The sequence below is a fragment of the Strigops habroptila genome, chromosome 14, assembly GCF_004027225.2.
Source record: "Strigops habroptila isolate Jane chromosome 14, bStrHab1.2.pri, whole genome shotgun sequence".
Lineage (NCBI taxonomy): Eukaryota > Metazoa > Chordata > Aves > Psittaciformes > Psittacidae > Strigops > Strigops habroptila.
In genome coordinates, this window is record NC_044290.2 from 3,877,005 (window position 1) to 3,903,533 (window position 26,529).

General features: G+C 47.2%; 1 protein-coding gene across 1 annotated transcript in view; it reads right to left on the minus strand.

The window, feature by feature from the left end:
* The window catches only part of SEPTIN9 (septin 9), a 138,293-nt gene extending 111,844 nt beyond the window's left edge, over window positions 1–26,449 (minus strand). The window contains exons 1-2 of the mRNA XM_030506184.1: window positions 26,009–26,449; window positions 420–476 (exon numbers count right to left, since the gene is read on the minus strand). Coding sequence (XP_030362044.1) covers window positions 420–476; window positions 26,009–26,030 — 79 coding nt within the window. The 5' untranslated portion in view covers window positions 26,031–26,449. The remainder of the gene's footprint in view (window positions 1–419; window positions 477–26,008) is intronic.
* Window positions 26,450–26,529: the final 80 nt, after the last annotated feature.

The window sequence follows — 26,529 nt, forward strand, 5'->3', positions numbered from 1 at the left end:
AGCTAAGGAGAGTATGAAAGAGCTGCTAATTACTAAAGCTGTATTTCAACCTCAGGCCATTCCTGGTGTCTGGTGCCCCATGTTAGACCCCTTGAATTGAGATGGGGATTTCTAATTATTCTCTCTGGATCCATTTTTCAGTAATTAATTACCCTTTTATTTTATATTTCTCACGTTCATAGTTCAGGGTTGGGATTTTTTTGGTGTGTGTGTTAATATATACGCACTCTTATACATACTGCTCTCAACAGCAGAGCTCTGCATTTATCAGCAGCTGGCTTTGGCTTTCAAACCACAGCCAGTGGACAGGAGGCAGGAAAAGTCATTTCTGACAGTTACCTCTTGCATTCTCTCAATTTTTAATTTATACTTTTTTATTGGATGAGGAAGTTTCAGAGAGAGAAATTCCTGGAGCTTACTTGGACTCGTCTGGTCACTGAGTCTCCGAAGTCTCCCGCTGGAAGTCCGGCTGATTCCTAAAGCAAGAAGAAGATTTGAATGGGCTAAGGGAGTTCATGTGAAGGTAGATATGGAGCAATCCCCCCACTCTGATTCTATATCTGGCAAGGCACATTTTCTGTTGGGAATCTGCTCTGCATAATGATCTCTGCAATTGAATGGATGTTATATGTTATTTTAAACAGAAAAACACCTGAAGAGAGACCTCCACCTTTCCCTGAAGACATCAACCATTATTATTCAAACACAGCAAACCCACAAACATATTTACGCTCTCCAGAAACACCAGAGATAACTTTTGAAATCATTGAGTGGGACATGCACATTCATCTCTCACTCCAGGATGTTTTATCCTGGAGACAAGTGCAGCGCTTCCAAAGACAGGTTTCCTTGCTGAGAGAGGAAAGCACAGGCATGGAAGGACCAGAACATGCCCTGCCCTGGCAGAGAGCTCAGCAAAGAGGCTCCTGCACAGAGACCACATCCCAGATGTGCTTGGCCTCACCAGCCAGCTCAGCTGCAAGGACAGCAGCAGCTCCTGCATTCAGCACTACAGGAAAGCAAAGTGGGGGACAACTCATTTTTGGCTGGGCTGCACCCAGCATCATGGAAACACATCATGTACAAGTACCCTGTCGTGAGGTTAGATCAACTGGAACACGGGATGCATTGCATGTTCCAGGCAGATGCTAAACCAGAGCACAGTGATCCAGATGCTGAGCTAATTCTGCTCCATCTTTTTTAAACAAAGAAAAGTATTCATCATACTCATTGGGTTAGCACATGGTTAATGCATAAGCACCGTGCTGAAGGAAGATATGTGGACATCTTAAGCTACCCTACATCATACTTTACATTGAAAGATAAACCCCAGACACACCTGTCTCCTCCATTCCCATACTCAGGTCAGAAAGTAATCAGTGACTCCCCTGCCTGCCTCCCAGACTCCAGGCAAGCAGTGGGACCTCCTGGCTACAGCAGCATTCTAATCCATCAGCAACTCATTTAATTTCTCTGCCATTCCAGCTGCCTATTTGTAACGTGGTGACTGCCACAACATTCCTTTCCCAGGGATGCTGAAAAACTCGGCAAGAACCAGACTTCACCTTAGCAAGCCTTTGGTTAAACCCTAGCCATGCACAGAAACCAGATGTTGATTACTGCCTCAGTTTCTCTTTTCTTAGCACAATAAAAGGTGACACAATGAACGCAGTGAAGCACCTGCTGTGGGATGCTATACTCTGAAACTACCCCAAAAGCTAGGATGTCTTGATATGGGGATTCCCAGAAGGTCTGGCACCTCCTCAGTCTCTGTGGGTCTTGCTGGAGGAACAACAGCTCCAGGATGGTGTCCATCATGTCTGGCCAAATGCTGGAGCTGTCAAGCTCCAGAATGGAGCCATAGGGGCTCCTTAGCTCAATATAAACCCCACCTCAACACACCAAAAATTATAGTCAGGATTTTTACCCTGCAGATGGATTTTTGGGGAGATGTTGTTGTTCAGTTATATCATTCAAACTATCTTCTCACCGTCTATCAGATCTGTTGGACAATTAGCAAAGGGATTAAAGCAGCACCAATTTAAGTTGCAGAACACCTCTAAACTGTGATTTGTAACATAGCCACAGCCTCACAAACCCTGTCAGCTGTAAGAGTGCATCATACAAGAAAAAAACCAAGAAAGTACATAAAGGCAGGAAAACTTTCATACTAATGAGCCCTGGGCTGGAGGAAGGGAAGGAAAAAGAGCTGCCTGGCAACTCAACATGGAAAAAGCATCTCATGCTCGGAACCTTTTGCTTATATATATTCATATGTGTGGTCATTCTCTCTCTCCCTTTCCTCTTCTAACATAAAAAGCCTCTGTGCCTACCACGTCTTGTGGCTGAACCACAGGGCTGGCCCAGGAAAGCAGCAGTGCTGCCTAACTGTGGCAGCACAGGGAGAACCCCGGGCCAGCACCACCCAGAGCCATCATCCAGCTCAGCTCTGCCTCTCCAAGAGTCCCACAGCCAAAAGGTCAGAAATAGAGCCAGGACTGTCCACACACAGGCGTGAGCACCCAGCCTGTCTTCTCCAGAGCTTTATCTGCATTGCAACAGGGCAGAGTGCTGCTACACACATCACTCAGTATGCAGTTTCCAATACTGGCAGTGAGAGAAGGGCTGAAGTTTCTTGGGGCTTGTGCACTATAACCAGCATTATAAATTTTAAACATATTATTTTTTCTATTAAACCCAGTCCCTGACATTCTTTCTCAGTTATTTTCTCCCCTCTGTCTGCTATTTCTTGCTGGTCCATAGTCAGGATTTTTACCCTGCAGATGGATTTTTGGGGAGATGTTGTTGTTCAATTATATTATTCAAATTATCTTCTCACCATCTAATCAGATCTGTTGGACAATAAGCAAAGGGATTAAACCAGCAAGAATGAAAAGGGGTATTTCCTCTGCTCAACAGAGTTTTAAGTAGCACTGCTTCAATCTGGGAAGAGGAGAGAGTGCTACGGAGTCCAAGCCGAACTTGCTATCCATGGTGTCCCACTGCCCCTCCACCAAGGAAGGAGCCATACACAATCCTGGAAAGCAGATATACAGCAGAGAAAGCTGGCAGCCTAGCAAGACAAGAGGAGAAGATCTGTAAAAAAAGAAAGGGAGAAGAAGAGGAAAAGGGAGAAGAAGAAGGAAAAGGGAGAAGAAGAGGAAAGGGAGAAGAAGAGGAAAAGGGAGAAGAAGGAAAAGGGGAAGAAGAGGAAAAGGGAGAAGAAGAGGAAAAGGGAGAAGAAGAGGAAAAGGGAGAAGAAGAGGAAAAGGGAGAAGAAGAGGAAAAGGGAGAAGAAGAGGAAAAGGGAGAAGAAGAGGAAAAGGGAGAAGAAGAGGAAAAGGGAGAAGAAGAGGAAAAGGGAGAAGAAGAGGAAAAGGGAGAAGAAGAGGAAAAGGGAGAAGAAGAGGAAAAGGGAGAAGAAGAGGAAAAGGGAGAAGAAGAGGAAAAGGGAGAAGAAGAGGAAAAGGGAGAAGAAGAGGAAAAGGGAGAAGAAGAGGAAAGGGAAGAAGAGGAAAGGGAGAAGAAGAGGAAAAGGGAGAAGAAGAGGAAAAGGAGAAGAAGAGAAAGGGAGAAGAAGAAGAAAAGGGAGAAGAAGAAGAAAAGGGAGAAGAAGAAGAAAAGGGAGAAGAAGAAGAAAAGGGAGAAGAAGAAGAAAAGAGAAGAAAGCAACTGCTAAAAATATGTTGCTCTGGACACCCTGCCAGGGAGGCAGCACTGCGGGCAGGATGGAGAGCATCAGCGTGCTGAGCGTGTTCTGGGGTTACCTCTATTTATAGCCTGGAAGCAGCAGGCTGAGCCCCGGCTTTGAGCTGTGAAAGGAAAATCAAAGGCTTCCACCCCAGACACAGTGTCTATGAGTCTTCCCTCTTAACGCAGTTCAAATGCCCTCAAGCCATGCTATAAATTTATTGTAGCGCACAGGACTAAGAAACATAATGAAATATGCTTTATTTAGCTGAAATGAGGAATGCTTCCCCATATCCCCGGCAGAATGCCTCTAAAATGGAAGAGTCGAACAGTTAAAATCGGTCAGTCCAAGAACAGTTCATTCATCTCAGCGGATGTGCTGCAGCAGGACGAAGTTAGAACATTCGCAGAGCTCAGCCTCACCTTGGCTCGCTGGCTGAGCAATATTTTTTCACATTTTATAATCAACAACTAATTCCCTCCAGACCCATAGGCTGGGACCAGATGGCACAGCGGAAAGGCAGCAGCGGCAAAGGACACTGGGCTTCACTGGGGTCTCCCATGCAAGAAGCCAAGAATTGCTCCAAGTGGGTTGTGTCAGTGTAAGCGAGATTCCTGCCAGGCTCATGTTTAAACCACTCCTTCCAGAAAATACTGGGGCAAACATTCTATTTCATGCTTCTTGCATCTGCTGCTAAATCATCCCATGGATGTAAAGCATCCCAGTATTGAAACAGAAGTATCTTGTAGGTACTTGCTGTGATGCAGAGGGTGAAGACACGGTGCAGGGCAGCAGGGAGACTGAATCCAGCCTGTCTGGAGAAACTGGCGTTGCTACAGAGTGACTTTTCCAGCTGATGTTGTTGAATCTGAACCTAGAGGTACCAAGGGAACTGCCAGAGATGTTCACGTCCAACACAATCAGCATGTACATTCTCCAAAACACATCCGTTTTCACATGATACATCCCAAACTTTGTATGGATGCATGTAACAACAATGAGGCAGGCCACTTGAGATTTATTCCCTTCTCACAGTAAGTGAGCCAGGCAGCTACACTCACATGATGTAAATATCAAAAGAACAAATGAGCAATCTCCATTATCAATAGAAACCACAGGGTGAAGACAAACGATGGAGGATGTAACCCAAGAACTTGCTCTCTCTACACATTCCAGTAAAAACAAAACGCAAACAAACAAAAGAACCCAAATCAAACCAAGGCCTTGTTGGAAAGGGACGAGCCAAACTAGCAGGAGACATCCCTCACTGTGCTGGAATCAGCAAAGCGGCACCAGCTCAGCTGAGCAGCCAGCATGGCCCTTGCTTCTGTTACGTGTATTTACTAGTGGGTCTGAGGTCAGATAAAGCAGCTTTCTTCTTCACCCAGCACAAACGTGGCAGAGTATCCAGACAGCATTGGGAACGTCTCCACTCAAGGCCAGTCTCCTCCTATGGACATTTCTGCACTCCCAGTTTCCCAGAGCAACCTCCTGGCACTGGGGTGGTGGGAGACCCCTCAGCAGAACAACACTTTGGAGATGTCTACAGCACTTACACAGCACCAGCAGTTTTTAAAACAAAGGCTGATATTTAGAGTTGATTCCCGCCAGGGCAGGATCTGCACCAGCCTGTGCACTGTGCAGGGGCACAGCCCTGCCTCCTCTAATCCAGCCTGCCCTTTGCCATCCCCTCAGGCCATCCTGCTGTCACAGGTAGGGAGGACAGAAGATGGCAGCAAGGTTATCACTTCATTTGCCCTGCAGTGGATGCAGACCTGGCACAGGGACGAGGGCAGACTGCTGGGACAGTTTCACACTCCCTTTTAGGATGTACATATTCACTGCAACACTCTCAGGAACATAGAGCGTGTGAAATCTCATTTTATCTACTTTACAGGTACTATCCAGTCAGTGGACAAACAATCGCCTTCACCAGCCCCTGTATTTCATCCTGCTTCACATAGACAAGGTCTGAAAGCTCCTTAGATAAAAAGCTGGAGAAGACCTCATCAGTACCGAAGCCTGGAGCTATTAACAGAAGGAGGATAACCCAGACATGGTTTGATCCACACTGCACAACCCAGCTGCTGGAGACAGAGCTGTAAAGCTTTAATGCTTGCATAGGACATCACCTTCAGAGGCAGAGCCCTGCACAGGGAGCTGTGGGTGTCACTGTGAGGATGGAGGGGGTCTGGTAGAGCTGAGTTCTACAAGGGAGAGACATCTGTTTGCAGAGTAGCAAAGGAAGGAGAATCTCTATCACTTCAAGCCCAAGTCCAGCGAACCACACAATTAATATTTCACTTCCATTAACTTGAAATCCACTTGCAACATTAACCTCAAAAGGAATATGGGGAAAATATTCATGTTCATTTCCAGCACTAATGAGAAACATGCACTGAAGAATAAAAAACATTTTTCCAGATTCTATGTAATAGAATTCTTTACAAAGCATCTCCTCCTGGGGGGGAGGATGCTGATGGAATAGAGGGATGCAGTTCCCAAGGGGCACTGATTACAGACTCAGACTCAGGAGCAGACCATTACCTCCTCCAACACAGCTGCCACCGCACGGGTGCACCAACAAGCTGCATGTGTGTAGGTGTAAGGTCTATAGGCATAGACCATACAACCTAAACCACCAGCAACCATTTCCCTCACATGGGAGCTGGATATCATCAGGCTGAGGCCAGACAACACTGCTAATCAGCACAGCACTATTGACACAAGTGGAGCCATGAGTTCACACATAGAGAGAACCCAGCCCAAGCATGGATTACAGATAACCCTCAGGGAAACCACAGAAAAATTGACATTAGCAAGATGAATGTATTCCTACCACAATGCTATACTTCTTTCAGGTGCTAAACACTAAAAAAATGCTCCAAAAGCTTGTGCTAATGATAAGAGGCAGAATTAAGCCTCAATTTTTCCAGTGTTAGAAAGGCTTCTCCAAGCCCAGCAGAGGCCTTCCCAGAGCTCCTGGCCACAGCAAAGGGGTGAGTTAGGTAGAAGGACCAGTCTTACACATGGCTGTAGAAGATGACAGGGGACCCAGCACCTTAACCTTGGCTCAAGTTCAGGCTTTCCTTCAAGATTTTAACCCAAATTAAACTGCAGTAATCCTCAGGAAATCAGTTATTTCATCCCTAGAGCTCAAGGCCAGAAAATTGCTTCGACTGACCTGCAAAATCCACACCACACGTTTTTATCCAGTCACCATGAGTTCAAGCTCGTGCTTGAACAAAGTCTTGGCTTTTCGGAAACATTCAATCTCAATGTCAAGATTAAAATGCTGGAGTGACCCCAAGTGCTTTGGCAAGTTGCTCAATAGTTAAAATGGCCTTCAAACAGCACAGAGACCCAGCCTCTTCCTTGTGCATTTGTTCTGAGGTGAGCAAACTCAGTCCTCAGATGCTTGATAGAAATAACAAGATCATTTCACTGCTCTTTGTGATCATCTGGTCTTTACTACCCACAAATCCCTTGCAGCTGATAGTCATCCAGAGATACGCTGGACAACCATGAAAGCACAACAAAATAAATTAGCACAAGCAGTTTTTCATAGGAAAAAGCATGTTAGTCATCAGCTGGGAGCTTTCTGGTGAGAGCATTTCAGTAATGTGGCTGGGCAGCACAAGGAATGCCACATCACCACGCTGACACATCAATGACTTGTTTAACCGTGTATTTCTAATGCAAGCATCCACACAAACTGGAAAGGACTGGAAAAATGGGTCTTTTGTCTGTATTGTTGGTTTTGCTGGTTTATGTGATTCTTTTACAGCAGGAGAGGAGGGAAAAGGGTTTATAAAGGAACAGAAAGCTGTTCTAGTGAAGCTATACTGATTAGGAATGGACTGGGTAACGACTGGCACATCTAAAATCACTTCCAGTTCACTGTTGAAGCCAACTGTATTTCCAAACAGATCTTGTCCCTCTAAACTTACTCTGTCTTTACCACACTCCTCACTGCTGACACTCCTTAGCTTTTGAAATCCAGGAGAGAAGTAAGAATACAAAGAACCACAACTAACAGTGTCCTCATGGTATTTTCCCCAAATGAGGTGGGTTTTGCAGGAATATGGCACAGAGCTCTCAAAGCAATTGCGAGAGCAGCTTGGATCTGCAGAACCTGTAGCTCCCCACTAGAGATGGGAAGGGGGGAAGGTGCCTGAACTCAACCAAGCTGCAGCCTTGCTCAAAGAAGGAAACAATCAAACTCTTACATTAACCAGCTGCCACAAGAGTTTCAGCAAGCTAACAATGTGTTGGTTACTGATTAACATTAATAGCACAAGAGTCCCCAGGAGCCTGAATGGACAAGGGATAAGGCTTAGCATGCAGAGTACCATGGAAACAAAGAACAAAACAAATCAGTGCTGCTCATCCTTTGCCTTCCAAAAAGCCCCAAACATTTCCAGCATCCAGACTTAGGAGTTCGCCTAACTTCCTTAGGCAATGACTGTGGATTAGTTGGAGAAAACCTCTGTCAGATTTGATGGAGGGGAAATGAATTTTAGAACAGCAATGTGCTATTTCCATATGGATCAAATACTCCCAAACCACCCCACGGCTCTCCTCCCCACTCTGCGTGGGCCAGTAATGCTCTGGCTCTGACCACACAGGAGAATTCCTGGTGCAAACTTCCCAGCCCAGCATCTGGCTCTCTGCTTCACCCTGACACAGTGCACAGCTTTAGCACACTAACCAGCAATCTGTAAAAAACTTAAATCACCCTTCCTGAGATTTTTAAATCGATTTCTTGCCACCTTCTTGTAACCGCAATGCAATCCACATTCTATCTTGCAGCCACAGCATTTGCTCCATGACTGCTCCTGCTTCCCTGCTCTTGTTTCAGACACACAGAACTCCCAATCTTGTATTTCAGGGAGTCCCCCTGCAACAAACATCACTGGATTTATCATTGGAGCTCGGCAAGCCTGGGGCTGCCATCAGGATGTAATACAGACCTCTTCTGTTTGCCAGGCTCTGAAAGGCAAATGTTGATTTTTCCCAGAGAGGGTTGGGGGTGTATAAAGGAGAAAAGCTGAGAACAAAGAGGCAGCAGCTCACTAACCAGAGGGCTGCAGATGACAAAGGGCAGAGGTTAAGGATCCTCCTGAGCCTGGGTGACCCACTGGGCTGCTTGGTCTGTAGCTAACAGGACAGCCAGAGCAGACCTGGCCAGTTTGGACTCCCCAGACTTAGCAAGCAACTTCTCATTCACAGCTGGAGGAGATAAGGGGTAGTCTTTGGTTCTGAGACCAGTTTCTGACTCTGAAGACACAGCAAAGGGAAAAACTCAGCCAAGGGTTTTACTTAGATACTAACATGCAAGTCCAAGTCTCACTCCAGTCTTGTGACAAAGTGCCTTTTCCTCCATGAAGTACAGAAGATGCTCCACTGCAGCTATGTAACATCCAGATGAAGGAACCAGAGACAGGTAAAGAAGCAGCCAAGGGACCACAATCACTAAATCCCATTTCCTCCCTAGCCAGAAACCTAGACGAATAGACAGAGTCAAGATTTCCCAGCTGTCTGGACATTTGATTGAGAACAGGTAATCTTGCAAAAACATTAAGCTCAAGCAGATGATGGTCACATTTCTCACTGCATCAAACATCCACGCAAATGTGCATTGGGCTACAAACACTGCCTAGGGCCCTTTCACCCAAGCACCCCTAGTTCAGGCAGCAGCCTGAACACGCACACTTTACAATCCCATGTTCATACAACAGTGAGCCTAGATGGCTTTGATACAACCCCTGCGATACTCTGATGTTACGCAGAATTGCCTGAAAGTCAGAAAGCCCAAGATCAAAGCTGCGGGTCAGAAACCAGCTCCATGGGTAACCCTCCACAAAAAAAAATTAAGCTCAGAATTGCAGCTGCTCCCTCGGGACAACAAACATCCACATTCTAACATTTATCTTTAACCCCAACTCCAGCCACATCTTGATTCTCTGCTTATTGGAGGCCAGCCTGCCCTAGGAAGATGCTGAGGTGGATGGTCAGGGAGGAGCAACTTGTCTGTGGGGGCAAAGGCATCTGCAGGCAGAGGAGTCAGGAACAGCTCAGTCACCATCACTGCTCTACCATGACTTGCTGCACGTAACTCTCCTCCTCCGCATATACTTTTGTCTGCCAGTAAAATGAGGTGTCAAACACTTCCCCTGCTTAGAGGAGCAGGAGGGATATATTATTTAATGTTTTTACATTTTAGCTGTACTGTGAAGAATGATTCAGGCACTATCTATAGATTACTGAGATAATGTCCGCTGTTCTTAACCATTAGGAAAGAAGGGAAGTTACAATCTTAGGCACAATGAAGCCCTAGACTCACACAATTAAAGGGTTTCTCCTATTAAGTATGCCCCAGACGTGGCCAAGGCAATCCAGTTTCAGAAACTAGTAACATTCTTTGAATGTTTTCCCTTGTATCTTACAATTATGTTTAATAGTGGCTGCAGTAGAGAAATTGGAATAGAACTTGAGCCAGTTTTTAGGACATAGTTAAGTGCCTAATATTGCAGATCAGCACACAATTAAGTTTGCAAAAGGGCCTTTACAAACTGCAGTATAACTCCATCTCTATCTTAAGAGATGCTGCAATTACAGTTCTGTCTTCCATCTCCAAGTCAGACACACACAGAAAGAGTCCTAAAGTCAGTTACAGGAGTGGCTGAAGGCTGCAATCTGTGAGGGGTCAGCAGTTAATACTGAGATTAAATTTCCTCTGAGGTCCCCCTCTCCCAGTCTCTTTCGTATGAAACATTTAAATGCATTTAATGGAGAACTAGGAATATATCAACAGAATATGCCTGCTGTGTTCTCCTGCTGCACATCAGAGGAGAAAGGTACCCAGCACGAAAGCACTAAATTTAAAACCAAGATGCCAAATCAACACATAAGTGACAAAATCTTATTGGCTTGTCCTTTTAAATCTTTGTAAGGGACAAAATAACTCTAGACCAACACCTACCTTTCTGCCAAGCCATGCTCTCCAACAGCCAGTGCTACAGAGGGGCAGCAGGAAAACTAACAATAAACTCATTTAAATAAACCCCATGCATAGGAACCACCCCTACTTGTTACAACTCCATGATGACACATTCTTCTCCCCAGGTATGAAGTGGTCCCAGCTCAAGTTGTTCCTCTAATGGGTTTCTGCAGCTGCCAGCAAGGGGAAGGTAAAGCACCTGGCACCACCAAAGAGCTCAGCTCTGGCAAAGGGCAGAGTGAAATCACTCCTGGCACAGGTGAAAACCATTTCAAGCCATGGAGCGCTGCCTGCAGCCTCTAAGGAAGCTTTTTTCTCTTGAAAGAGGGCTCACACAAGGAGACACAAAGCCTATTCTGTGGGTCTGGCTGAAAGGCAGCATTGTACATGGAACATGGCACGCTCAGGGTAACGGAGCCGGGCAGTGGAGATCTGGGCCCAATCCAGAAACCTCTCTTGAGTCACTCACCCCAATGATACAAATCTTCAGACTCTGCTATGAAAATCCGCACATGAACAAAGGCAATTTCTGTCATTTGTGTAACAAATACACGGGTATGGACAGGGCCGAGATCTGCTTTGTGCTGGGGTGGCTTCTCCCTGGAAAGCTCAGCCTGCAACTACTGAGTAACTCAAACCTCCATGCACCAACTCCAGCACCACCAAGACCTTGCACTGTTATAAGCAGCAGCACAAGAGAGGATTCCCAACATCGTCTTACACCTTATGCCATAAGTGTTTGACCCATCACAACACATGCCCAGGCTGCTGCCAGCCAAACCTGAAAGGTCTTTGTCTGGACACTCAGGCCACTTCTTATAACCTCTATACCAGCACCAGAGTTTATTGCACAAGCTGACCCTCTCCAAATGGCATCTTTCACAGTCAGAGGACTCCAACACCTCTTGTCCAGAGGGGATCCATGGCACTGCCATGTCCCTCTAGCCCAAACCTGTCCTGACCCTTTGCATCCCCTGCGGGAGCATTGCCTGTGCAGGAACCTCCCTCCCCTGGCCTGCGCTGTGGGATCGACAAGGGGCCAAGGGAGGATGCTCTGGGGGGTGTCAGAATTCCAGCCTTATCTCCAGAAGCTGAGATCATGGGTAGAAAATGTTTCTGTGTTGTCTCAGCAAGCTTCCTGCTGGCACCCCTCTTCCTCTGCACGAAAGCACCTCTGTGAGCAGTTTTGGAGCCAGAGAAAAATGTTCACCGGTACAGACTAAATGCATTTACCATTTCTGAGACATCAGATCTGAAATGGTGCCTGTTCCTCAACCAGCTGTGTCTCAAGCAGACCAGAGGAAGCAGCCCCAGCTGCATGGAGGGATGATGCCACTTCTTTGGAAAACTGCTGGTACACCAAGCAGTCACTCACTGCACCGCTGCTGCAAGCTGGTGGCCACGTGCTTTAGTGTCTGTGTAGGAACAATGATGACCACTACTTAGGATCATAACTAGAGGTCTCCAGAGACGTGGGTTTGACTCCTTGCTCCTCTACAGATACCTGGGAGCCTCAGGGCCGTGACCACCTGAGCGTTTGCATGTTAAACATCTGCAGAGGAGCCCCAGACACTCTCCATAGCCAACAGAGGAGACAGGCTCTGTAGCCAGTGAGTCACCTCCATCCTGAGATGGAGGTAGAAGATAGGGTGATTCATCTGACAGCCCCTGGCTGGAGAGAGGCTGCAGGGACCAGCTCTGATTCAGAGAGGCTTTTAGATGGCTCGATTTAGGCAACCTTAAATCCCATCTTGTTTTTTTCCAGGCCTCGGTCCTCTGTAATAGGGGATATTAGCTCTCTCCTAGCTTTCATGTCTGAAAGACTGCAGACACTCACAGGAATAGGAAGCACTCTGATCATCTGCACAGTCATTACACAAGGAGCAGGAGTCAGGATGCTGATTATGCCCCAACCTGAGTACACAAACCAATGAAGCATCCTGTTCCTCTGCAGCTCAGTTTCCTCAGCAATAAAGTGGTATAAGCATATGTGTCTTTCACAGAGAATTCCCCATGGACTCTTGGGAGGGTGAAAAGACCATGTTCATTCATAAGGGACATTCCCTGCAGGAGCCCCAGGCCCCTCTGTAGGGCTCTGCCTGGTTGATACAGGCACAGAGCGAGGCCACTGTCAGGTAGACCCATGCTCCAGGAGAAGGTGAGAAACAGCCATGTCTGTCTCCAGAGGGAATCGTCACCCCTTGTGCCCCAAGTTTCTTGTGTGTAAACAAAGCATTACCCTCCAGGGCCCTTGTGCATCTGTCACCATCAGTTTATTCAATAAGAAAGTGAAATTAAGTAAAGAAAATCCACAACTGAAACAGTGTTTAATCTTGCAAAGATTATTGTTGCATGATTTGAAAAGCAGAGGAGGCTGTTAAGCCCCCAGAGCAGAGGTCTCTACTTGGTTTATAGTCTTGTTTTGCCCATAATCTATAAGCAACAGCGCTTGGATGCTTCCAGGATATTCTGAGGGACTATGCCAAAGCAGTTTTTAATCCAAAGCCTGATCTCCCAGCTGTGTTTTGACCTAAGGATACATCATTCATTATCCATCAGAAATGGGAAATCGAGAGGTTATATAAAAGATGAAGATGACCCCAAGTGGGGATGAAATGCTACTATGCTAAAGAATATTAGAATTCAAATTAATCCTGATAAACTGGAAGTAGACAACAAACAAACAAAATCCCTGAACAGGTTGCAGTGTGATTCAACAGTGACCAGCATGCAGAGGTCTAATCTACTCACTAGACTCCCTCAGGTCAGTGCTTCCTATAGAAGATTCATATCCCATGAGGGATATATAAGCTACAGAAATAGTTTAGGGTGACAAGTACTCTAGGCAGGGGCTTGCAGGGAGGTGGGATGGAGCTGACTGCACACTGAGGTGTGGAAGGCAGACTGTCAGAGCTGGGTAAATAGGACTGCCTGCAGCATACAGGCTCAGCCCCAAGAGAAGTTCACCTTGTAGAAGATAAGGATTATAGCTGTTCCCTTTGCAAACCTGCGCAGTAGATCCTCAATGGGAAAAGCCACCAGGTGCCAGGCAGAGCAGCCCTGGTTCAAGAGTTTGTTTACGCTTAACCAGCTTGTCTATCTGGGTTCTACCATGCCCTTAAGTTTCCCTCCTGTGTCATAAGCCAGAACAGCTTGGCTAGGTGAAAAAGCCAGGAAGCCTGACCATGCATGGCCAGCCTTGCAGCTAGCAGCCTGCTCCCATCAGATCTGCAAGGCTGACTGCTTCAGCCCGCTCCATCCCTGCAGCCCTGTGAGTGCTGAGAGAGCAGCAGAACCTTGTGGAAATGCCCAGACATCCTCCACTCAACAGGTTAACAGGAGATCCTCCAGGCTCTGTTAATAAGCCGTGATTTTGCCTTGAAACTGAGTACCTTGGAACTGAACAAGGTGCTGCACGGCACCTGCTCCAGCTCCACGTGACAGCCAAGGATTGCTTAGAGAGAAACTCAAACAAACGCACCCTGGCAAGCTTCGTGCTCTCCTAGAGGTTTTATACAAGGTCATTTCCAGATGGGAAGCAGGAGGGCATGGAACAGTCCTGGGTAAAGTGGCTGCCCAATGCCTATTCGGGCAGCTCTGGCAACCCAGTCAGTGAAGAAGAGGTGGTGAGGAGGAAGAAGAAAAGCCACAGCTCATGGGTGGGTATCTGAGCAGCCTGCTCTCCGTTTGCAGTGACAGGTTAGTGCCATACTGAGCACAAGATGAGTATTTTTACCACCACATTTTCTCCTTTCCTAACCCACTGTTCTCCATCCTGTGACACCTTTTGTGTCTACAAACCATGTAGATTTAAAAAGGATATGCAGCTTCTGATCCAGAATGCTCCTGACCTAAGACACCAATGTGGTTTTTACCTGTGGTTGTCATTTCTGCTGCCCAGATGAATAGAGTTAAAACTCCACAGACTAAGGAGTGCTGAAGAAGACACCATTCCCACATGCAGGGGCCTGGGGTCTATCTGACAAGTTCAAAAAGAGAGACCTGTGCCCTCTACCTGTGCTGTGACTATACAAGGAAGCTCTGAAGACAAGGCTACAAACTCTTCATAGCTCTTGTGCTACTCATGGGAGAGGTGAATTCCTAAGCAGATATGCAGCCTCACTGGGAAGTGTTCACAGAGTGGAAATTATCAACAGAAATTTCTTTCTGTAGGCATAAGAACTCACATTACCTCATCAGACTATTTATAACAACATTTAGGACAAAGAAATGCAATTGTAAAACAATTCAGGGGTTACTTGTATAGCTCTTACCTTCCCAGAGGCAACCACAGCATCCCTCCCAGTATGTCCCAGTACAACTTCTCGCTATTCTAATTCATCCTAGCACATAACTCTCTGAAGAAATTGTTTCCTGTTTGGATGTTTTCTCTTTCATGCTTACAAGATTTGATGTTTTCTGCTCTTCTTCCCTCAGAGATGTAGCCCAGAAGCATGTGGAACCTGGTTCACCTCCTGCCCCCATCTTCAATGCCTGTTGGGAGACAGCTGCAGAAATGCTCAAAGTATCTCCTGCAGTGTCTGAGGAGGAAATGCACTCAGTTCATCAGTAAAGTCGCTTCCTTCCTTGAGTCTCTGCTCCATCCCCAAGCCCAGGGGCACTGTGGACTGTGCCGTGCACTGGGTCTGCATCCTCCTCTCCTGCCTTTCCAGGCCCAGCCCTTGCTCCTGCCTCTCCGCTTTCCTGCAGTGGTGTTCCCCATCAATCTCCACCAGTGTACGTGCTCTGTCAGTACAGTCTCTGCTTTCCCACCCACTGACCTGTGGGAAACACTTCTGACCCCTGCTATGCATCTCAGTACCAGTCTGTCCATCAGATGGAGGGGCTTTGGATGCAGAAGTATCTCCACAGAGGTAGGAATGAGAACACTGTTTATTTTTACCCAGGGCTAAGGTCAGGTTTTGCTCCTAGCTCCTAGTCAGGGGCTGTGTGACTATGCCCTGGACCAATCTTCCAGCTCCTTGCTTCCCAGTGTCCAGAGCCACTAACCCTTCTCCTGTGTTACAAACTCTGCCAACAGCAGCCCGCAAACTGTCCACCAAGGAACGGGAGCAGACTATATAAGGGTTTAATGCAGATGTTTGCAGTAATGAGCACCCAGTACATTGACATTAGAGGCTTTTCTGACTTACATCAATTCCCAGGGGCTCCCATACTTATATTCATGAACCAAAGGACATAAAAGACTACATAAGATCTGAACATTAATCCAGACACATATTATGAAACGACTTTTTACTGTTCCCTCTCCACTATGGCTCAAGCACAGGGCTCTTATGTTTCCCATGATGATCTTAAACTTAGCAAAGCCAAACACAAAAAACCCCCAATGCAGCCACAGACATCCTCTTTCCCTCTCCCCACCACAGGCACTGTCTGAAAAGCCTGACATGTATTTAAAACACTGCTGCCCGATGCTGATTTCCTAGAGAGCAGCTGGTCCGTGAAGCAGCACATGGAGAAGAGCAAGTCTGAAACCTCTACAGATGGATCAAACTTGCCAGGGCTGAGCTCATCCTCCCCAACATTAACTCATTGCTCCAAACATTAACTGCAGGAATCAGCTGTCAGATTATCTCACATCACTGTTGGGAGGTTTATCTGACAAAATCCCACTCCGGAAATAAATCACAGCCATGTGCTGCAGCTGCCAAGCGGGATGGGAGGGACCACCCAAGCCATGAGATCCCCCGACAGCCCACAGCACTGACAACCTTTCCGTGCTCAGATGTGGGACTTGCCAACTGAGGCATCTCACTTGTCAGGACAGCAATTTGGGAAAGCATTTACAGATGCAGATGGAGCTGAAGGACAATTAACGTTGAAGGGCAATTAGCTACAGTAATGTCGGTCCTTCGGGTTGTGTAAGTCTGGGCTGTTCAGAAAACACTCAACAGCTCTGAGAGTCATAATCTATCTGCTAACAAAAATTATATTAAGAAAAGAGGCATTTGAAATCTGATAGTAGGATATGGTGGCTTTAACACAGCTTGGGCACATCCCACACTCCCATTTCTCAGTATAATGCCCAGTTTGATAAAACACGCTCTCAAACACACAAAGGCAGGACACCAGAGGGGAAAAATCCCTTCATGCAGCAGACAGGGCTGCAAGTGCACATAATAAAAGGCTGAATTTAAGGATTTCCTGGTGCTTCCAAAAACTGACCTTAGATAAAAGCAATACAGCACACGTGACTCCTTTTGTCACTAGAACACTGAAAATCAGCAAGGTCAGAAACCTTCCCTAGAACAAACCAGAGGGTGAGGAGGATTATGGCATTTCAAGGATTGGGCTTGAAACAACTTTCAATGCTTCAAATTCAATTCTATGTAGGCAATGAATTACATCTCATCCTCATTCCTACTGATTAAATACATATATATAGCTTTTAAGTTTAAAACTTCATTGAAAGTCATCTTGGAGGGAAGATGGAAACTGAATATTAGGAGAGCAAAGCATGTGTAGGGTGCTGGTGGATGCCACTGCCAGTCACAGACCAGGGCAGGCTGGGAGCTCCCCACCAGCTGAGTTGGTGGGTGACACTTGTTCTTCTGCAGCCCAGGGCTGTATCTTTCCTGCAGGCAAAGCAAAGCCTCCAGCCTCCTTAACACAGCTATTCATCAGCCTTAAACTCACCCGAGCAAACCCCCCGCCACCTCCCATGGTCTATTATGTGCAAGTCCTTTGTCCTGACTTGTAACACACGAAGATCTGTTATTCTTCTCAGCAACTTTTTTTTGTACATGTCCAGGCACTCACAACTCCACCACTGAGTCATTCACCAGCAGCTCTCGGCAGTAACTGCTGAGGGCATCTTGCTTTGTTTCTAATGTCTTTTATATAAAGCTATAGGCAATCCCTGTTTCTCTTGATAGCATCAAACCAAAGCAAACTTGCACCCAGGGGCTGCTCACAAGGATCAGGACTCCAACTTGCTCCCCACGTACATACACTCAGAGCTTCCCTGGGATCCCCATGCAGGCTGCAAAGGGACGCAACTCTGGATGAGCTGAGGGAACATCCGGGTCAGAATCCCTCTGTGCCCCAGCAGTTGCTTTGGGTTCAGCCCTGCAAGGCCCCAGGGAGAACTGCTGTGTGCTGAGCTTTTCCCAAAAGGAGCTGGTTCCTCTGCAGATCATCCCTCAGTGAGCACTCTCTCCCTTGGGAACTGGAACTATTATTCCCTCGGTCCCCAGAATAGCAATACTCCCACACCAGGAAATTATGGACTTGCTTGAACATTACTGTAGCCTTTTCAGTTTCCATTATGTCTTTAGCTGTCTCCTCCCCCTACACTCCTTCTCTAAACAAATCTCAGAGCTGCACAAAGTGTTTCCTGCAAATAATACTCATCTGGCATGGACAAAGGAAAAAAGAAAAAATAGAAAACCTCTTTTGCTGCTAGTTCCAGCTTGCTATCATCCCTCCAGCTTAACTACCATCTGCTTGACCTGGGAGCCTAGAAGGCAGCATGATGTTTGAGGGAAATGGAGGGGACAGTTACATACTCTGGGCAAGAGATTTGAGCCAGCCCTACCTGAAATTAAAAGTTCAGGTCATGCAGGTAACTTATATTGTGCTTCAGACTGCTGCAGAGCAAGAACTTGAGTGCTTGAGCAAGAACTTCACAAGAAGCCCTTTTCTGCCCAGCGTGGCCAGATGTTTTCACAAATGCAGCAGCACTAGACAAAAACTTTCTTTTCCTGTCCTCCTGGTGCCATCCCATCCTGATGCTGGCCTCTGCTCTAGAGATGCCTGAATCCCTCTGAGTCCCATGAGAGGCTATTTTGTACATATGACAGTGGAAGCTGTCTTACAACACAAAGCCAGGATTCCTTTTCAGGCTTCTACAGTGATGGACCAAGTGCCCCATCTCACAGCAGCTACAAGAAAGGCCTTTGCAAGCCTGTGCCATCACCTGAGTAATGAGTTATATAGAAGAAAGCAGCTTCCCAGGCAGCTATGACCTTTCCCTCTGAAACATAAAGCCTTTAAAGGGTGATTTGAGCTGCCCTCATCACTGGTAAGTCATTGCAGGCCAGTGTGGGAACAAGCTGACTCACCAGTGACAGCGCTTGCCTCTCTCCCACCACACCACTGATTGCGGCGTGTGATTTCCATAGGGAATGATGGCTACACAAGCATGGCTGCTCTTCCAGAGGACACCAGGACCGGACAGGAAGAGAAGCTCCCTGGTTTGTTGCTAAAGACACTGGCGTGGCTGGTGAACATCAAGCCTAGGGACAGGTCTATCCCACCCTGTCCTGCATGGCACCAGTGAGCTTACAAAAAGGAAGCAAACACTTCATACAGCTATCCAACAGGTTAAATCTTCCCAAATCACTGTGATACAAAGTCCTCTCCTCTTTCACAGGCTATGCCCTGGATTTGGATCCCACCTTATGCTGCAAACCCCACAACATCTCCTGTCCAAGAGGGGACAGGTTAGCCTCACACAAAGCATCCTACTCGCTACCTGACCAGCAGCACTGCTCTTGGGAGGGATTTCCCTGCAAGCAGTGAGCAGACAGGGAGGTATTCTCTACGGCAACATCTCCCCATTCCACATGGCCCCACTTCTCCTTGCTCACCCCAGGCGGGAATGGGAAGACGATTGGTGTTTCAGGGAAGGAGATAATCACCCCGTTGGGCCACACATGGCTTTTTTGTTATTTCTGCATATGTCTGCATGTTGTGGTTTCTTATTTGGCTTTCTCCACATGCCGGATTCCCTTGCTTCTCCAAACTATTTCCTAACAGATGTTGGGATGTTTTGCTACCTGAAGTGCAGCTCTACCACTGCCTGCACATGCCAGCCAAATCTGCCCATGCTGGAGCACCCAACCAAACCCGTCACACTGATCCTGCCTGCCCAGCACAGCGTGGTGCTGATATAGGAGAACCTACTATAGAAGAATCTTTTCATAACAACATTACATCAATCATCACAAGCCATCAGAAACATGTGACAGCAGATTCTGTTGATGTTTAAGGCAATATATTCTGTCACCATGGTAGTAAAATGTAACACTTGTGCTTTTTGATTGGACATCTCAGAATCCCACCTCATTCTTTGCAGCAAGGAAGCACAGAGGTAAGATGGCCAGGACTGATGCTATCAACCACTCTTGTTCGCTGCTAAGCCACAGAAACAGACTGTGAGGCCCTTAAAGCAGCTGTGAAGAGTCTGCGAAGAGGATCAGGGTGCTTTTGTCCAACAAAGACTCCAACAATTTGTGGCACTTGAGGAAAATCACAGGCTTTAGTACCATGAGAGACGACAAGCACATGAGAAATCTAATTCTCCAAAGCCTACAACTTTTTCATTTTAAAAGTAATCAAAAGAATTGCCCAAGGAAGTTGTGAATGCTCCATCCCTGGAGGTGTTCAAGGCCAGGTTGGACAATGCGGTTTAGTGTGACGTGTCCCTGCCCATGGCAGGGGGTTTGGAACTAGATGATCTTAAGTTCCTTTCCAACCCTAAGTATTCTATGTTATGATTCTATGAATTGTTAATGGCTTTTAGCTGTTGATCACACAGTGCAGACTTGGGCAATGCTGCCCCTTGGCCATAGGGCTGGCTTGGGAGCATGCTCTGTGACACTGCCCTGCTCATACAGCGTTTGCCTCTGCTGCCCATCACACATCAGTCATCGAGGAATTCAGAGGTGGATGGAGGGAAGGACATGCACATTTTAACTTTTCATCCCTGCAGCACTCAGGGCAACGGTACCCACTCTCTCTGGGCTATAGCTCAAAAAGAACCTTGGGGGCAGCAGGCACTGGCAATGTCAAAGGCTATGTCCAACCTGGCATGCAGCAACAGGGAAGTGACTCAGGCGGGGGCAGAGCAGGGAATAGCATGATGTGGCAAAAACCAAAGCGAAGTAAGTGGAGGAGGTTGTGAAAGAAACCCCACCACACAGAATGTGTGAACGTGAATAGGCACCATGACTGCTGTTTACTGGCACAGGCTAGTTAGAGATGTGGTTGTCCAAAATAGTGAGCAAGTATTCATCACGCAGGAACTGCGTCACATTTGTGCTCTCTTTCCTTTGGGGCTTAAAGAAAGGATGGGGGCCATGGACATTTGCTATCAACCAGCTTTCACACAGATCTGAATGATGCAGATCATCCACACAGCTGACCGACCTGCAGAGCATTCAGCATCCTGAAAATCAGATGCAAAGCTCTTTGCCTGTGCACCAGCTTTGTGCTATTCTTGGATTAACAAGTTCATTTTGTACTCCTTGTTATTTTCCTTCCTGCTATTTCAGTAACATGAGGTAACACAATGCCAACAGAAAACCATGTCGTGAAAAACTTCCACAGCCTCAGGCAAGGGACTGGTGTTTCTGGGGCAGCTCGCCCCATGCTGGCACTGCCAGCACCACTATCCCTCCTCTTCCCTCTACTCCTGGGATCCAAAACTCTTTCCTCACCTTTTTCCTTCCCCTTCACATCCCCCACACTCACATTGACTTTACTAATGCTTCTGCCCTGCTCTGCCACTGATGGGAAAGGAAAGCAGCCCAGGCCAGGTTTCACAGCTCTACTTGAGCGCAGAGACCTGTAAGGGGGAGAAGGCACGGATGGGTGGCAGCAAAAGAGCTGAAATGGCATCCTCTGAGCAAGGTGAGAGGTAGGAGCCAGCTGTAAACAGAACAGCAACCCATCACACAAATACGTGCCTCTCATAAAAGCAAACACAAGCCAAATAAGCAGCATGCTGGTTGCTCCTCCGCCTGTGGTTTCAGTGGTAGCTCTGTCCCACCAAGCAGTGAGGACACAGGATGGAACAGAAACCCTGGCATTTCTGGTTGCAGTGGGTTTTTCCACTCCTGCTCTTCTACGGAAGCCTTACTGAAGGTTGATGTCTTTCATTACTACACCTTGTATTTGCTCAAGCACTGCACAGCCGTGCCAATGGCTGCTGTGTCTCTTCATAAATCAGTTTGTTTACTGGTTTATGAAGTTTACTGCAAAACTGCAAAGTGCTTTGGCACATCAGGCACAGGCAGAGCTGTTTCACACAGAGATAATGGGTAGAAGTGGGGCAAAAGGACAGTTCATTTGAGCTGGTGGAGGCATTGTTTGCACTGAATTCAGGTTTTGAGCAGTAGGTGTGAACAGCCACAGTCTGAGGATCCAGCTTCTTGTGATTGATTGCAAATCCTCAGTACAATAATCTATTTTGTTTTAACGATCTCTTGTTGGAAGATTTTGGGGAATAAGAGCTGGCTGTGAGTTAGAGCTGGAAAAAAATGGCTTTTTAATTTTTATGTTATTTCAAAACAATTTTGTATTTCTGTCCAAAATGTCAGTCTAAGTTAAATGAATGTTTTGTCCTTGATACTGCTGTTTGGCCACTGAACTTAAAATATCAAATTGGTCTGAACAACTCTGTTCATTTTAGCATGACTTAGACACACACAGTGCCAGTTAGATGACAGGAGATGGGGTCCAGTTCAGGACAGAACAATGGGCCTCTGCAAGCACCAGGTCATCTCAGTCCCAGCCAGCAACCTTTATGATAGTGAGGTTAAAAGCCATTGAGGGAACTGCACTGTGCAGCATCAGCCTGAAAAAGATTCAGTCTCAATGTTTCCAGAGGACTGGCTGTGGCCACAGATGTACTGATGCCCCTGCCACAGGCACCACACATCCAGTCACAGCCCCTGGTGCTTTTTTAGGGGGGGCCAAGTCTATCCACCAGTTCTTCATCGCACTTTGATGAACTCCATTGACTGCCAGATGAGCACTCACTGCGATGTGACCCTGAACATCTGCAGCTCTGCTCACCCCCAGCGAGAGCTCACTTGCTCTTCTTCTTCACCAGTTGCACATACAGAAGCATAAACAGGGAGCCCTTTGGTGGGGTACAAACCTGATTTGCCCCCCTAATACCAGTAACTGCTGCTGCCTTGGACCAGAGCTGCGGGTATTCAGCATCTGCAGGATGCTGTGTGGTGTCGGCCCCAAGGCAACATGATGGGGCTGGGGCAGGAGGGGGCCCTGGGACACTATAAACCAACCCCTTTCCCCAAAGCTTCCCAGTCTAGATAATGCCAACAACTTCGATTTGACTAATATTCTATTGTCATGATGTTCTTTCGCATGTTTTATAGGGAATCGTTCTGCGAGTCGTGATGTGGGAAAAAAATATTGTTCCCAAGTCCTAATGCAATGATCAGATCAGTTTTCACTGTGACTCCTGCAGTTTTCTTATAGCTTTGGCCATTATATGAGGAGTTATTTCTCCCTAAGTGCCTAAGCAATAAATCAGTAGTTCACAGTTTAGGTAAGAGGTATCACACAACCACTATGGATAATTCTGGAGGCACTGTAATGATGGCAATCCTTACTTCAGTGCATGCCAACACCTTACAGAAAGTTGAAACTGCAAACAGTCCTCGGCCAAAACAATTTGCACCATCCCTAAAAATACCTATAAGTAATCATGTCATTTATCACAAATCCTGCCTACTGCTTCTTTGGCAATGCAATTGTGCTTGAGTAATGGAAAAGGAGAGTTGAAAAATCCTTTATAAAAATAGTATTCCAGGACAAGTAAAACATCTCAGAAAAAAACCTCTCTTTGCCTTAAGCATCTGAAATAATAGACATCCCTAAAGCAAACATGTAAGAGCTGGCTTCAGCAGTGGTTATTGCTCATTTTTAACCTGCTTTCTAAAATCTCCTTTACTCCCTCTCCCCTCCTCCTCCTCCTGCTGCCAGGAAGTTCCAGGAAAGAAAAGTGCTACCAGGCTGAGCTGCATGCGCCCGTGGCTACAGCACAAAGGTCTGAGCCTCTCTGCTGGTAAGAGGTAAAGCATTCAAAAGCAAACTCTTTATCCCAACCACACCTATATGGCATGTGCTCAAAAGCCATAGCAGATGGGTAATCATTTCCCCTGAAGTACTTTACAAAAAGTAAATCTCTCCTGGGGTGGGGAGCAGCCTGCTAACAGGAGAGCACTACAGCAGCACTGCTGGGTTTGTAGAGGAGGATGGAGCTGGAGCTTCAGCTCTGTGAAGACAAGTGAGATCCTCCAGCTGGGCTCAGTGGGACCCAGTCCACAAAACAGATCCAGAATATACTGGAGAGGAGCAAACAAAGCTAGCAAGGGGTGCTCCCTAACCTCAGCGTGTTCCAAAGATGCTTATTGTTTCCTTTTGTCATCATTTTCAGGAGTTTCTCAGCCAGGCACTGTGTTTCCAGCCTGTCAGAGGTTGTCAGCAATGTGCTTGAGAAGCAGAGGCTTTGCAGCTGAGAAATCACTTTGTCACCTCACCAGTTTCTCTGGCAGTAGAAAGTTCAGAGGCTCTGCAGCACCCTGTACATCTTACTCATGTCTTCGAGATGCAATCTGGACTCCTGGTGCAATTCCCCCAAGCAAGTTAACATCACTGTTCCATGGTTTGTAAAACCTCCAGATTCATGGCGCAGGGAGGGTTGACAGAGGTGGCAGCTCTCCAAAGACACCCTCCCCAGCGCAGCGGGTAGTTAATCCAGCTCTTCTCTGCCCAATGAATCAGCGAGAGGCAAGGCCCCAGCACTGCCGGGCCAGGAGCTGACACATGAACGTGGAGTCTTTACAACCCGCACATGAGAGATGCTCAGAAGAGCTGCCTGTGCTTTGTGAAAGATTAGTGCAGGTAATAGTGCAATTAGCCTCTTGCTTCAGTGTAGCATATCCTGGCTAGTGTAATTCTTCTTTGTAGTGTACCAAGCGAAATCTCAAAGCAAACAGTGTTTCCAAAATACAGCTGCAGTCCCTTTGAATTAAAGGTACTGGCCAGATGTCAACAGACCTCAGTTGCAACACCGAGTGAAGGTGGATTTGGACACTGACCAAGGACACATCAGTCTCATCAGGGGCTTTGCAATGCCCCAACTCCACTCCAGCACAACCAGCCAAAGCAAGAGAAGCAATTAAGGGCCACTTGACCTCATCTGCAAGAAGTCACAACAGCAGGTCACACAGTTACTGACAGCTTTTCCTTATGACAGCCAGTTATCTCCAGAACAGTTCTTGCTCTGCTCCTGTCTGCTCCAGGGCTGCTTTAGCTACTGTCTGCACCTCAGGAGGCCTGTACAAGTAACAGTTCTCCCTACAGACAATGCACAACCATTAATACCCACTTGAATCCATTACAACGTGCTAACAATCATGCTTAGGCTTTCTCAGGTTGCCGGCATACAAACCCTAATAAAACCTCCCTGGCAGCCTATTTAGCAACACTAATGAGAAATGTGCAAGAGAGAAAAATGACTAATCCATTTTAACAACAAACAGGCAGCAGCATCACACAGGGAATTTTCTGAGTGAAGACAAACCCGCAGCTCCTGTGGCTTATGAGCTCAGGCAGGGTTGGCCATGACATGGCTCGAGTGGCTCGCAGCACAGCAGCTGCCACCAGCACCCCCGTGGTGACTCAGGATGTGAGGAGGAGGCCAGCATGGTGACACCACAACCCTGCAGCAGCTGAGGCAAAGCCAGGGCAGAACTGGGCTTACAGAGTGCATGGTCACAGGTTGTAGCTGGAACCAAGCAGAATCAGCTGCAGAGCAAAGTCCTTCACCTTGAGGTGCTGCCAGAGGCACCTGAGCTTTACATGGTGAGTTACAGATATATCTCCTCTTCTGTAGGAGTTGTGTCCACTCTATTGTGCGCCTGTCACTTCTTGGGACAGTTGGCAGGGTTTCACAGAAACTCAGAGAAGTAACATCAGTGAGTGTTGCTTGCTCCTGTGTTAACTGGGGAGGAAGGAGCCTGGTGAGCCTGCGAGAGCAGAGGGTACAAAGCCCTCATCCCACAGGGCAAGATGAAAAAAAAGGTTAGGGGGCAGGGAGAGGAGAGTCCTGCAGCATTAGGACATCCCAGCTCTTCAACCCCCCATTGAGCAATCCTTCCAGCCCCAAAGGAAGCTGGTGTCACACACAATACCACCATTCCACTTCATTTCAAGCTGCCGCTCAGCACTGGAGCTTAGCCCGTGCTGGCACAGGTGCCTTCTGAATAACAAGCTCCGTGCCACCGACATCGAGTTCTGCCTGGAACAAGTTGCCTCCCTGGATTTGTTTTGCTTTTTAAGCCTTTTCCACTGATTAACAGGGTTTGTTTACGCACAGTAAAATAGCCGCTCGCTCTGTTACAGAGCGCTCGAAGGGAGAAAGGCTTGTGCAAGTTGTACTTTTGGGGGTTTTAAACCTTTTTCTTTCCCAGTAGAGACCCAAACAGAGAGAGGCGAGAGGAGAGAGAAGCAACAGGCGGCAACTTGCTCACCTGAATACGAGGATTTCTTCATGCCGTCTCTTCGAGCTGTGACATAGGAGCTGGGTGAGACGTTGGGTCCCTGGGGTGACGTGCCGCAGGTGAGATCCTTTTGTTGGTGCAGGCAGGGACAGGGAGGGGACGTGCACACTGCCACCACATCCAGGCGCGTGGCTCCAGCCGAGGGGCAGCCCAGCGCTCCGATTAATTAGCACACACCTTTCCCAACCTCACGCACAGTTATGGGCTGTTCCAACTCTTCTGGCACCAGCAGGGTAGAGCAGAGCTCAGCCTCCCTGGCAGCTGCATGTTATCCCCCTGGAAAACAAATGGTCTCGGGGATTAGCCCTACCAACTCCCAGCCCTGGAAATCCCAGTGTATTTAGCTAGTGCAGCAAAGGGAAGGGAGGGAATTTCACGCCTCCAGCCCAGCACACCCCATGGCTTTGATTCAGCTGTTTGCTGCTGGAGCAGCTTAGGTCAGAGTTGCTCTCAAGTCAGGCAGTTTCTGGTTCAAAGTGCATTACTGGCCT